At 40.3% G+C, this 12,831-nt stretch overlaps 1 protein-coding gene across 1 annotated transcript; it reads left to right on the top strand.

The window, feature by feature from the left end:
- Window positions 1–1,099: 1,099 nt before the first annotated feature.
- LOC100191855 (uncharacterized) lies at window positions 1,100–11,003 on the top strand. Its single transcript, NM_001137279.1, has 18 exons — window positions 1,100–1,288; window positions 1,384–1,469; window positions 1,573–1,644; window positions 3,815–3,877; window positions 4,448–4,534; window positions 5,643–5,784; window positions 5,865–5,983; window positions 6,601–6,717; window positions 7,764–7,859; window positions 7,938–7,997; window positions 8,085–8,159; window positions 8,812–8,916; window positions 8,997–9,113; window positions 9,208–9,285; window positions 9,360–9,456; window positions 9,702–9,753; window positions 10,502–10,572; window positions 10,669–11,003. Exons 1-18 carry the CDS (start codon window positions 1,276–1,278, stop codon window positions 10,797–10,799), a joined length of 1,581 nt encoding a protein of 526 aa, NP_001130751.1. The 5' UTR covers window positions 1,100–1,275; the 3' UTR covers window positions 10,800–11,003.
- The last annotated feature ends 1,828 nt before the right edge of the window (window positions 11,004–12,831 follow it).

Raw genomic sequence — 12,831 nt, forward strand, 5'->3', positions numbered from 1 at the left:
CAGAAGATAAAAATTGTATTATCAATATGGCTTACTTGAATGCTAGGCAAAAATTTGATTGCACCTGTCTGGCTATCGCAAGCAGCTTGCCATACATATTTTTCCCTTGGAACATAGATATTTTTTATTATTATGTGCTTGTAATGCAGGATATGTACCCCTTGAAACCTGATGAGATGGTTGACCATCTGAAACAAGGACTTGGAAAGGAGGGACATGTTTTCACTTATATAACGTTCTGAAATTTATACAGTAAGCAAAGTAGTAGTGTTTTAGTATTGCAATTTGTATGTGCATATCGTACATCTCCAAGAGATATCTTCTGTAGAGGCATCATTTATAGAACTTTCTTGTAATCTTTGAGAAGCTGAGAGAAGCGTTGAAGAGTATTGAAATTTAACACGGCGCACAAAGCACGTCGCATGTTCTAGACACTGCTTAGCATCATGTGGAACTATGACAATCAGAGGATCCTCATGGATCACATGTCCAGAAAGAAGTGGTGAATATTGTATTTTTCTAATTAAATCTTTTAGCAAGTTTTAATCGTATCAACATGAAGCTTCAGTGAGCAAGGTCGAGAGTCTGTTGGATATGTATGGCTAGGATGGTAAATGGATTACAAAATATTTTCTCATAACAGGATAACATATATTTGTAGTTAAATTATCGTGATATTATATGTTTCTGTTGCAACGCATGGACACTCACCTATAACACTATAACACTCATTTGTATATAAGTTATAGTGATATTATATATTTCCGTTGCAACGCACGGGCATTCACCTATGATGTGTTTGGTTTGAGGAATGAAGTTGTCAATCTTCTTCTCACTTCTCATTTTTTTGTTTGGTTTGTAGAATAGAATGAGTTGATCCATCACCACTCTATTTCTCATAAGCTAAGAAATAATATATACATGAGGAATGTGTTGATTCCATTGAAATTTATGAGATGAACTCATGATGCATCACCTTATGAAGTATATGGTGATTCCACGAACCAAACACACCACTAGTAATTACAATAAAAAAAGTAGAAGTTGTTTCGAAATAAGTCCCAAAGAACATGTTTGGAGCCTAAACCGAAAAGGAGGACAAAATTTCTCCTCTCGAAGAACCCTAGCGGCAAAACCTTTGCTCCGTCCCGCCGTCGCCTGCTCCCATCCCGCCGCCGGCGCTGCCACCCGCATCTGCCAAGGGGCTCGCCGCCGGGGAGGCTGCTCGCGGTGCCGCGCTCTCTCCCGCGCCCGACCTTGGCCCTCCCCTCCTCCATGATCTGCGCGAGTAATGCCTCTCTCCCTCCCTCGCATCTCTTGTCTCCTAGCCCTAGCTTATCTGATCCCTCACTTCGTGAGCTAACTCGTCCCGCTTCCCCGTAGTCTCCGGCGAGGTGCCGGACGAGCCGGTCGTGTCGAAGAAGTCGGGGCTACTCTTCGAGCGGCGGCTCATCGAGCGCTACATTGAGGTCCGTAGTTTGGTCTCAGATCTTGGGCTGGGATTTTTTTTATTTGGAAAATGTTTTTTTTTTGCTAAATTCATGTCGTGACGCCGATGCCACAACATTGCAGGACCATGGCAAGTGTCCCGCCACCAAGGAGGACCTCACCATGGATGATATCGTGCCGGTCAAGACCAACACGGTATGGTTTCTTCGGTATGCTAACAAGCTGTCGCAACAAAATTTTCAGTAGCATGTGGTGTGGACTGTAGAGTATCAGTAGCCATTTTGTGTCTTGCTCTCCATACTAATTAAGGAAGGTAGCGATGAGATTAGTATCACTGGCCAATTTGTGTCTCGTGAGGTCGCTTTTGATACTTCTTTAGCATGGCTGCAAGGAGATCCCCTGTCATTATACGAGGAAACCAAATTACACAATAATATTCATTGAAGTAATGACATCAGCATACATTACACTTCTTAAGTAGGTAAAAGTCTATACACCATGCATCTAAAATTGTAAATGAAGCACAAAAAGATTATGAGGTTAGGGGATCAAATTGTAGCCATTACATAATCTTTTATCTAAAAGAAACCACATAAAGTTTACGAGGCTAGGGGGTCAATTTTTAGCCACGCATAATCTTGTGTCTATCAATATTTTCATTGGTTGGGCAATGTTTTCACTTTTTTCATGTCTGGAAGGTCAACCATGGAAGTCATTTTTTTAATAAGACAAGTGATGAAGCAATATAAGGAGCAGAAGGACCGATACATGGTTTTCATCGACTTGGAGAAGGCTTATGAAAAAGTACTAAATAATGTTATGTGGTGGGCTTTGGACAAACATAATGTTCCAACGAAGTACATTGGACTCATTAAGGACATGTACAACAATGTTGTGACTAGTTTTCGAACAAGTGATGTGGACATAAATGACTCATAGATTAGAATAGAACTACATCAAAGGCAGCTTTGAGCCCTTACCTTTTTTTTGTCTTGGTGATGGATGAGGTCACAAGGGTCATACAAGGGGATATCTCTTGGTGTATGCTTTTTGCGGACGATGTAGTGCTAGTTGATGAAAGTCATGCAAGAGTAAATAGGAAATTGGAGTTTTGGTAGGAGACTCTAAGAGTCCAAATGTTTTAGACTCACTAGAACTAAAATCGAAGAAATAATATGTGACTTCGGCATTATTACACATGAGAAAGATGTTACTTTGAAAGTTCAAGTAGTGCCTAGGAAGGTACCTTTCAGTATTTACTATCAACACTATAGAGAGATGGGAATATTGATGGAAATGTTAGCCATAAAATCAAAACAGGGTGAGGGAGGGGTGCCAAGCATCTAGCTTTCTATGTGACAAAAGGATACCGGAAAAGCTAAAAGGCAAGTTTTATAGGACGACGCTTAGACCTGTTATATTGTATGGGGTATAATGTTTCTCTGCAAAAATACGTCATGTTCAACAAATAAGTGTTGCGGAAATGCGTATGTTGCATTAGATTTGTGGCCATACAAGAAGAGATCGAGTTCAGAACAATGATATACGTGATAGGATAGGGGTAACACCAATTAAAGAAAAGATTGTCCAACACCCTTTGAGATGGTTTAAACATGTCTAACGAAGACCTCTAGGGGCACCAGTGCGCAGTGAGATCCTAAGACACGATAGTAATGAGAAGAGAGGTTGGAGAAGGCCGAAGTTGACAATGGAACTTGGAAAAGGTAGTAAAATGAGACTTGAAAGGATAGAATATACCTTGAACCTTGATTTGTGGCTTTCTGTTGGGTTTCAACTCTAGCCTACTGCCTACCTCAACTTGCTTGGGACTAAAAGGCTTCCATTTTAACTGCCCAAATATAGGTGGAAAGATGTAGGGTTCTAGTTTACTGTTTACCTTCATAGGAGACTATAATAATAATATATACATTGTCAATTCTAGAATCCATTTTAGGTTCTTGTGTTTTTCCCATGATATTATAACAACCTATCCAGTAGCTGAAAATGACATATGCTCATGCTGTAGTCCTTTTGCCATTTGCAATGCAAAAAATTCTTCATAGAAACCCGAACTTTTGAAACTCATGAAATAACTTCACCAGATTTTTCCTGCACCCTTAAAAGTTAAAACGTTAGATTGCTATTGAAGTTTGAAGAACTTAATTCGTATTTTTTGAATCAACGATGGTATTTGATTTGTGCATTGCGCTTGTACTTTTGCATCCACATCGATTAATGTATGTGATTAGGACAATAATATTTGTCGTATACTCATTAATTACCCGGATAGTCTCATGCACACCTAAAGTATTTTATTACTGCTGTTCCAATCTGCGAAAACTCTTGAAGAACTTCATTCTTGCAGATCGTGAAGCCCAGGCCTTTGCAGGCTGCAAGCATTCCAGGACTCCTTGGGATTTTTCAGAACGTAAGGGGTTCTAACCTTTTGCCAGTTATTTTTTGAGCGTATTCTAGAATGTCTAAAATTTGATTATGAAGTATGGAGAACCTTCTTTGATCTTTTTGTTAAGTGTAGTGTTATTGAGGTAGGTAAAAGTGCACGAAACGCATCCAAGGTATGGCACAGCATGACTGTTTGAAGCCACTCTGGCTGCAGTGCACTTGCTCCGGCATGTGCCTTTCTGTGCTTAAGTGTAAAGGGGCATGTGCATTGTTTCCGCCTTGTTCCTAAGGTGATTTAAGGGCCTTGTGTTTCAAGTGTGTTTTCCACTTTTGGTTGCACTGGGTGTTATAGTTGAAAGTGAATCTGTCAATTGATGTTATTTTAAGAATAACTAATTGAATCTAACTGTTGATCTTATTTGAAGAATACTGTTGATATACTTTGGTGGTTACTTTTATGAATGCACTCAATCATCATGGTACTTAATAGCTCTGTGATCCATATCATTTTTATATTGTCAATTGTGTCCTGTCTAAAGTTTTGAGTCATAATTCTCTAGCTCTTATCAGAACTTGTTTTTCCTGAATTTCGCAGGAGTGGGATGCTCTCATGCTTTCTAATTTTGCTTTGGAGCAGCAGCTTCACACAGCAAGACAAGAACTTAGTCATGCACTCTACCAGGTCTTCCATTGACCTTTGCATATCTCTGCCTCTAGTATAATGGTTAAGGCTTCCAAGTAGCATCTTCAGGTCTCGGGTTCGATCCCCCTCAGGGGCGAATTTTGGGCTGTTAAAAAATCCCCTCGCAGTGTCTTGCCTGCTCTCAGGTTACGTCTTGCGCACCATCCTCCGGCTGGGCTCGGTGTCGGCCAGCTAGTAATGGGAGGCCAGGGTTTGAGGATTTTCTCGGTTGGGACCATGTTTACGTCTCTTCTTAATATGATACCGGGAGGGCTGTCTTTCCCTCCCTGGCCGAGTTTTTTTATCCTGCCTAAGGAGAAAATTGTTAAAATGGGTCGCTCTAACTTTGTGCTCTTCAAAACGGGCCGCGCTTCGTTGCACTTGTAAAATAGCGCGGTTCGAGTTGGGGACGTTTGTCAAACTAGGTCGCACGTTATTTCTTAGCTCTGACTAGCGGGCCCTGTCCCTGAAATGTCCAAACTGCCCATACACATGTGGCAGCCTGACATGCCATCGGTGGACACTACGTTTAGATCCACCCAGGGAGGTGCATGCGAGGGAGTATGGGACTTCAGCTGATGTCAGAGGAGGCGGATATGTCGAGCAGCTGTGGAGAAGTGGGGACAGTGGGTGGATTAGGCAAGGACTGGGGGTGGCGGGCAACGTGGGGGAGGCAAGGACTGGGCGCGACAGCTGCAGAGGAGATTGGGTCAGGTGGTGGCAGTGGAGGCATGTACGTCGGGCAGCAGAGATGGAAGGTGGTGGCGGCGCTGCCAGTTGCGAGTCTGGTGGAGCTGGGAGCAGCGAATGGATATAGTGGGAGGGGAGTGGGTTTACATATCAGACTGCTTTCATGTACCTTTCTATCTAACTCTTGCCCCGCTGGTATCCTGTTTCTTCTTTTCTTTTTAGACTTTTAAGTTTAATATGTATGGCTATGTAACACCTAGGTGTGACTAGGCTCTAGGCAGCGCGTCGCCGCCAAGGATTGCATAACGTCGTCGCCGTTTGTAACATTGATATATTTTGGTTTTTTTTTTTGAAAAATAGAAAGAAAGAGCATTATCTGGCAACTGATTTGTTTACTTTGCTTTTTTGTCCCTTCCAGCATGACGCTGCCTGCCGTGTTATAGCCAGATTAAAGAAGGAAAGAGATGACGCTAGAGCACTTTTGGCTCAAGCTGAGAGACAGATTCCTGCGTCAGTTGCAGGAGCTGCTCCTGCAGCTGTTGTTTCCAATGGAAAAAGAGGTACCAGCTGTTTGATGTTCTCCATCTTAATTGATATTTCAAGTTTTAGGTATCTCATAATTCAACTTTCTTTGATACAGTAATTGAAGATGAAATTGGCCCTGACGGGAAGAAGATCCGTCCTGGTATCAACCCTGTCATGATTGATGAACTTACAGAGTGTAATGCCATGCTTTCAGCACAGCGCAAGAAAAGACAGGTATGTGTTGTGCTCCATTTTCAGCATTAAAAGTTAAATTAAGGTCTAAAACATTCATTGTGGTACCTGTACTTCATAAAAACTGAATTCTCTAGAGTTAGCTTGCGCAAAAGGGCCTCTAGCGTAATGGTTAAGACTTCCGAGTAGCACCTCAAGGTCCCGGGTTCGATCCCCCTCGAGGGCAAATTTCGGGCTTGGTTAAAAAAAATCTCCTTGTTGTGCCCCGCCCGCTCTTGGGTTACTTCCTGCGCGCCACCCTTCAGCTGGGCCGTTGCAGAGTGGGCGGTGACGGCCCGCTAGTGATGGGGGGCCAGGGTTCGGGGATTTTCTCGGCCGGGACCATGTTTCGGTCTCTTCTTAATATAATACCGAGAGGGCAGTCTTTCCCTCTCTGGCCGAGTTTTTTAGAGTTAGCTTGCTTCATGAACTTGTCATGCATCGAGTTATTTTGATTACAGATTACATGTTAACGAGCTAGTTCCATATCCTTTGACTGTAGTTTAAGCTTTAGCCTGTCTTTGTAGCAGAAGCACGTTCAGGAACTTGAACCAAACTCACCCTTAGATGCATGTTGTTGAATTAGTTACTATGGAGTAATTGCTTCTGTTTTCTCTCAGGTTCCTCCAACTCTGGCACCGATCGATGCACTCGAGAGATACACTCAGATCTCCAGCCATCCCCTTCATAAGACAAACAAACCAGGCATTTTGTCCATGGATATTCATCCTTCAAAGGTTAGTTTGTTACTATGTGTTGTTTGGATATTGTATATCTACTTGCTGTAATGGCACAGAAATTGATCTCTCATATCTGGCGGTGATGCATTTTAATTATGGATAGATTAGTGTCCCACACATGGCTGTTTATATGCTGCAAAATCCTTGTTTTAGCTTGGCATATTTAGGCCCCGTATGACACAGCTCAGCTTCACTAGTGAAGTTTTTTTGAGTTTCAGCTTCACGAACAGCTTACTTGGTGAAGCTAAACTATTTTTGAGATTCTTTTGGCAAAACACCTTCACATATACACCAAAAGAATAAAATGACTATAATGTTCTCTTTCTTTTCAACCGTGTGTTTGTTCTCTTCAACCGTGCGCATCCCATCTCTCTGCACTCCGGTGTGGGCTGAGCCTGTGCCTCCGGCGTGTGCCATGCTTGTGTCTGGCCGTGGCCGAGCTCGCCATCCTGGTGAGGGCCACGCTCGTGCCCGGTGGCTGGTTTGTGACCGAGCCCGGCGGCGTGTCCTGCCTTCCTAGCAGCCGGCGATGTTGGAGCTCTCCTTTTCCATAGGGCAATTTTGGTCTTTGCACATGGAGTCCACAGGCTCGGGGTGAAGCTGGGAGCTACTCTTTGTAGCCTCATCCCACCTCATCCCTTTGTGAGAGCAGAATAAGGAGGTTTACCCATGAATTTGTTTCCAAAAGACCCATTTGGCAAAAAACCGTTCATGAAGCTGTTGGTGAATACAGCCTTATCTTTAAGCGGTTAAGGATGATTTGTGTCCCATTCCCTTAGGCCAAACTGTTTCAAGTGTAATTTGTCTGGATGTTATATATATCTGAACAGGAAACCAGTGAATTATTCATGCAGGCCCCATCTCAGAAAATATTGAGTTATACCAAATCATATTCACAGGTTTTCAGTTATCATTAATTCATCATGATTATTGATGTAGTTGTAGCTTTAATGGGAACCTTGTTTATTTCAACTTTAGTGAAGTTAAATTGGCATTTAGAATTCTATTTATCCAGTTACCTTGTTCCTGTCATGGATTTACAGGACATTGTTGCAACTGGGGGTATCGATACAAATGCAGTAATCTTTGATCGTTCATCTGGTCAAATCTTGTGCACGCTTGCTGGTCACTCAAAGAAGGTATTTCCCCATGTGATTTTGAATTTTTCTGTATCTTCTATATTCCCAGCAAGCTGTAACATTGTATCCATTACACAGATAACCACTTTGAAGTTTATTCCACGGGATCAACTCTTTGTAACTGGATCAGCAGATAAGGCAATTCCCATTTACCATACATTTAAGTAACCACTGGAATAATAGGTCATAGTAATTACATTACTGATTTAGTTGCAAACGTTACAGACTGTTCGCATCTGGCAAGAGAATGAGAATGGAAACTATAACTGTGTCCATACACTGAAAGATCATACTGATGAGGTTAGTATTTTGGCAACCAGGATCCTATAACGCTTGCATTCTTAATTCTATGTATTTTCCTATCTTTAGGCAAATGGTTTGCTCATACAGCTATTTGTATGCTATGCAAATCTATATATCAATATATCTATATCATCTATATATATATATATATATATCAGATTCTATTTCTGTAATTTTGGTATGGCTTACAAATTTACTTTTACTACTATGTATGTTTAATCGTGTCTGAACCTTGACTTGTGGTTTCTATAGAGTTTCAACTCTAGCATACCTTAACTTGCTTGGGACTATGTATCCTTCGTTGTTGTTGTACGTTGCATGTTTGATAGTTGAATCCTTTTTTATGTAAGGATAAATTATCAGAGGTGGGATTTATATTTTTAAATAGTTTTGCAAAATATTTTCTGATGGATTTCTGTAGTATGCTTCTACCAAAAAGTTATAAAATATCTTTTTCCCCCTAAAAATTCTTGATTGTTGCACCCTTAACTGTTTTGGCTCATTTGTGTGTGCTTTTAATTTCAGAAATGTGAAATGCTCCCTATATTGTTCATTTTCTGTGCTCATGTAGCTGTGTTTAGTGCCTACTGTCTTAACTATTAGTAGTCATGTTATTAAAAAGCTTAATTTTCTTTTTGTATTCTCTTAGGTTGAAGCTGTTACAGTACATGTGACTCAGAAGTATTTTGTGAGTGCTTCCAAGGATAACTCTTGGTGCTTCTATGATATTTCAACAGGATCTTGCCTGACACAGGTTACCTCCCTCACACACATGCACACATATTTTTACTACATTTGAGTATGCATATCATTGTGCATGATTATTTTTATCAGGTTGGCGATGCTTCAGGACAAGAGGGATATACATCTGCGTCTTTCCATCCAGATGGTCTTATCCTTGGAACAGGAACTACTGATGCTGTTGTTAAAATTTGGGACGTGAAGGCTCAGGTGTGATTTGGTACTGTGGTGTCACTTTATTCAAGTTTGTTTTTAGGTGATCATGCTCTTAAAACATGTCTGATAATGACATTTCTATCTGTAGTCAAATGTCGCAAAGTTTGAGGGTCATGTCGGACCAGTCACTGCTATGTCTTTCTCTGAAAATGGTTACTTCCTAGCGGTACGTAATTTAGATAAAAGCTACGTGCACAATGACAAATTTATTTAGTTTCTAATATTTCCATCACTTTACAGACTGCTGCTCATGATGGTGTTAAGCTTTGGGATCTTCGTAAATTAAGAAATTTTAGGACTTTCTCTCCCTATGATTTGGACACGCCAACCAATACTGGTAAGTAACTTGGCCATGAACAGTTAGAAAGGTGCACATGCTTGCATTTGCATATGTATAATTATAGCTATCGGGAGAGGGTCATTCGATGTATGAAATGCAATATCAACTTGTTGCCTTGATACTGTATTCTTTTGTTTGGATCTGCTTCCTGTAGAATTTATTTATTATCTTGTTAACTGGATTTTTTTTGGTTCTTAAGAGCGAGTTTAATGATATGATGTATGCTATTTTTTTCCTTGCAGTGGAATTTGATTTTAGTGGAAACTATCTTGCCATTGGTGGTTCAGATATAAGGTATGTTCTAGTAACTTGCAATTACTGGTATTTGAGGGTTGAATTTCCTGGCAATGTTGTCGGGGATTCCCATGTCTAATCTAGACAGGGTATATAGACCTCCACTTTGCATGCTGGTTACTTGATCGCCTTGTAATCACTTCTCTGAGCATTTTTAGATGATTACTGCACTGCATTTGTTTCAACTCTCCCATTTCAAGCTATTTGTTTAAAAAACAGCGTTACTTCAAATTTGTTGTTTTTGGTGTGTTTTACGTAGTTTGGTTTTGCTTATTCCATGTAGATTAACAAATTAACCTGCATTATTGGTTGGTTTCTGTCTGGCAGTTGTAAACTTGATAGACAATGCAAACCATTTTCTTGTATCTGCATCCTACTCCCTCTGTTCCAATTTATAGCCGTGTTGGCTTTTCTAGATACACAACTTTTATTATGTATCTAGACATATTGTATATCTAGGTGCATAGACCTATAATTTGAGACAGGGTGGTAATATTTATGTTGCATAGAAACATGAACTCCTTGGTCGATATATAAGAGACCAAATCTTCCATTGATGTACTCAATATTCTCGAATATTTTCGCCCGCTAATTCATTTTTGAACTAAAACGTGACAAATAAAAAAGAACGGAGGGAGGGAGTATATACCTAGCATAAAGCTTCTGCGTCACAGAAGAATAATCCCTTTTAATAGCGATGGCCACATTATATATTGTAAATCTGAAAGACTCCTGATTCTGTCTGTAGGGTCTACCAAGTAGCTAATGTTAAGGCCGAATGGAATCTTATCAAGACATTACCCGATTTATCAGGAACAGGTGTGTCCCTCTTTTTACCATAGTCTCTTGGTGCAATTTCTTCTTAGTTCTTGGAGCGCACATTGACTTGGTGTTGTGACATTTGTCCTTCCACAGGGAAAGTAACTTCCGTAAAATTCGGAGTAGACGCGAAATACATAGCCATAGGTTCTATGGACCGCAATCTACGGATATTTGGTCTCCCTGGAGATGATCAAATGGAGGAATCAAACACAGCGGCCGAGTGATGGGAATTCATGGTGCCTAATTTGTTTCTTCTGCCATCATCCTCATTATACTGTGGTGATGGATAGACTGATTGCACATGGATACATCACCGTCACAAGAGGGAAGGGTCCTGGCGGGGATTACTGGTCTGAGCTTCGGCTGGTGTAAAACAAGCTGTGATATTGTTGTACTGTAGGCCTTACTAATTCTTCTGATGAGGATACAATTTGTTTTGTTGACTACGATGCTAAACAGCTAAAGTTCTCTGCGCAGATTCCAGTGATTCAAAACGAACTACTTGCTTCTTAGCTTCTTTATTACATAGGTCAATGGAAGCACTATAAGATGTGCCCATGCGAGTGTGTCCAGCGTGATCTGTGAAGATTGGTGATTTGTACAATTCATTTTGTTTCTGAGTTTCTTAGGTTGTGCGTGTTTAGGATCAGTTACAGGTTAAGCCGCTGTCTTTCATTTGTGTATCTGGCCACTATCGAGACAAGATACATGGCGTGCCTCTAGAAGTCAAAAGTCTGAACAGTTACTCAGAATCAGCTGGAATACTATCTAACTATCTTGTGCTTATAAAAGGTCGAAGCATCTCTGTTAATAGTCTATTAACTAAGGTGGTCAACTCTGTCACTATCTCGGTTAATCAACTTATGGGGGCAGTAGTCATAAGGTGTTCGCCTCTATTATTAATCTATTATTAATGTACTATTAAAGGAAAGGAAGCAGTTGTCTTATATCGATCGTCTCTGTTAACCTTTAATCAATGCGCCCGGTTAGCTATGGGACCTATCAGTGTCAATGGAGGATAGCATCAAAACCACTACCTCATAGAAAAAAAAATACTAAGCTAAAGGTCTTCACAGAATATATGAAAAGCTTTTAGAGGGTGGGGAGGCAGGAGGCTGGTGGGTCGCGGGAGAGTATGGTATGGATGGCAATAGGTATATGCATGTCGGGTAGTAGCATTCTATATTCATACCATCAAAAAATTATATCCGTTGGGTTATCCATATACGCTCACGAATATAAAATCATATCCATACCCGCGCGTGTAATTTTACTCGTCGGGTAACCCATACCCACTAAGGTCTTAACTTTTAGTATTCCGATCACTCAAAATGTCAAACAAATACACAAAAATAAGTTTAACATGAAATATAGCAAACCATATGATTGCATAACTTGATAGTTAAATAAACAATAGCCGAAGAAGGGTTTTATTTTAACTAAGATGTAATTTATTAGATAATAATAGCGGTATGATACATGTATATTTTACCCACGTGTATGCAGGTATGGGTAGTACCCACCCGTACTCGTACCCATCAATCCAACGGATAGAGGTTGTTGTCCATTAACGTACCCGTGGGTATAGAAATAATCCCATACTCGCCTACATATCGGGTAAAACCCGTCGGATATTCGGGTTTCGGGTAACCATTGCCATCTCTACGGAAGAGGACGAGGGATTCCAAATAATATTCTATTGTCTTTGAATGAGTAAGGGAGAGGAGTGTATCCAACGATGTAAACTGTTAGTTTGGATGGTGTGTTAATGGGTGTGTGGTGATTTATTTGGTGGATTTAGTGGAGGTTATTAGTGTGTGTTGATTTAGATGGGTGCATTTTGCAAAGTTTAAACGAGTGAATTATCTAGCGTTATAGATAAAACAAGGAAAACTTTTAATATAATAAAAACAAATTTTAAAGTGCAAGATGTGTTGCAAATTCGGCCATAAAGTTTGTTGGGGTCCATAATAATAAACAATAATTCTTTAATGAGGTGCTAAAGTTTTTTAGGGTCACACGACCTTGATAACATAGGCTAATTTCGACCCTAGCAAGACACTTATCTTAACTATAAAACGATATAACACTAGTTCGGTCGATCTACCATTTGACAAATCTAAAATGGTATTTGATCATAAAAGATATTTTCTAAAGTAGCAACTCTAAACTATCATCAACTTTAGCAATGCTTTCTTCTTTTGAACCCATTGCCAGTTTCCGATGGCCATCCGAAATAGTGTTTGCCTATGTAGT

This window comes from Zea mays, chromosome 5 (assembly GCF_902167145.1).
Source record: "Zea mays cultivar B73 chromosome 5, Zm-B73-REFERENCE-NAM-5.0, whole genome shotgun sequence".
Lineage (NCBI taxonomy): Eukaryota > Viridiplantae > Streptophyta > Magnoliopsida > Poales > Poaceae > Zea > Zea mays.

Bases quoted from the DNA above. Each gene is read 5' to 3' on its own strand.
- LOC100191855 (NM_001137279.1), top strand. The intron at 9,114-9,207 runs GTGTGATTTGGT...TTCTATCTGTAG, and splicing joins TTTGGGACGTGAAGGCTCAG to TCAAATGTCGCAAAGTTTGA. The intron at 9,457-9,701 runs GTAAGTAACTTG...TTTTCCTTGCAG, and splicing joins GGACACGCCAACCAATACTG to TGGAATTTGATTTTAGTGGA.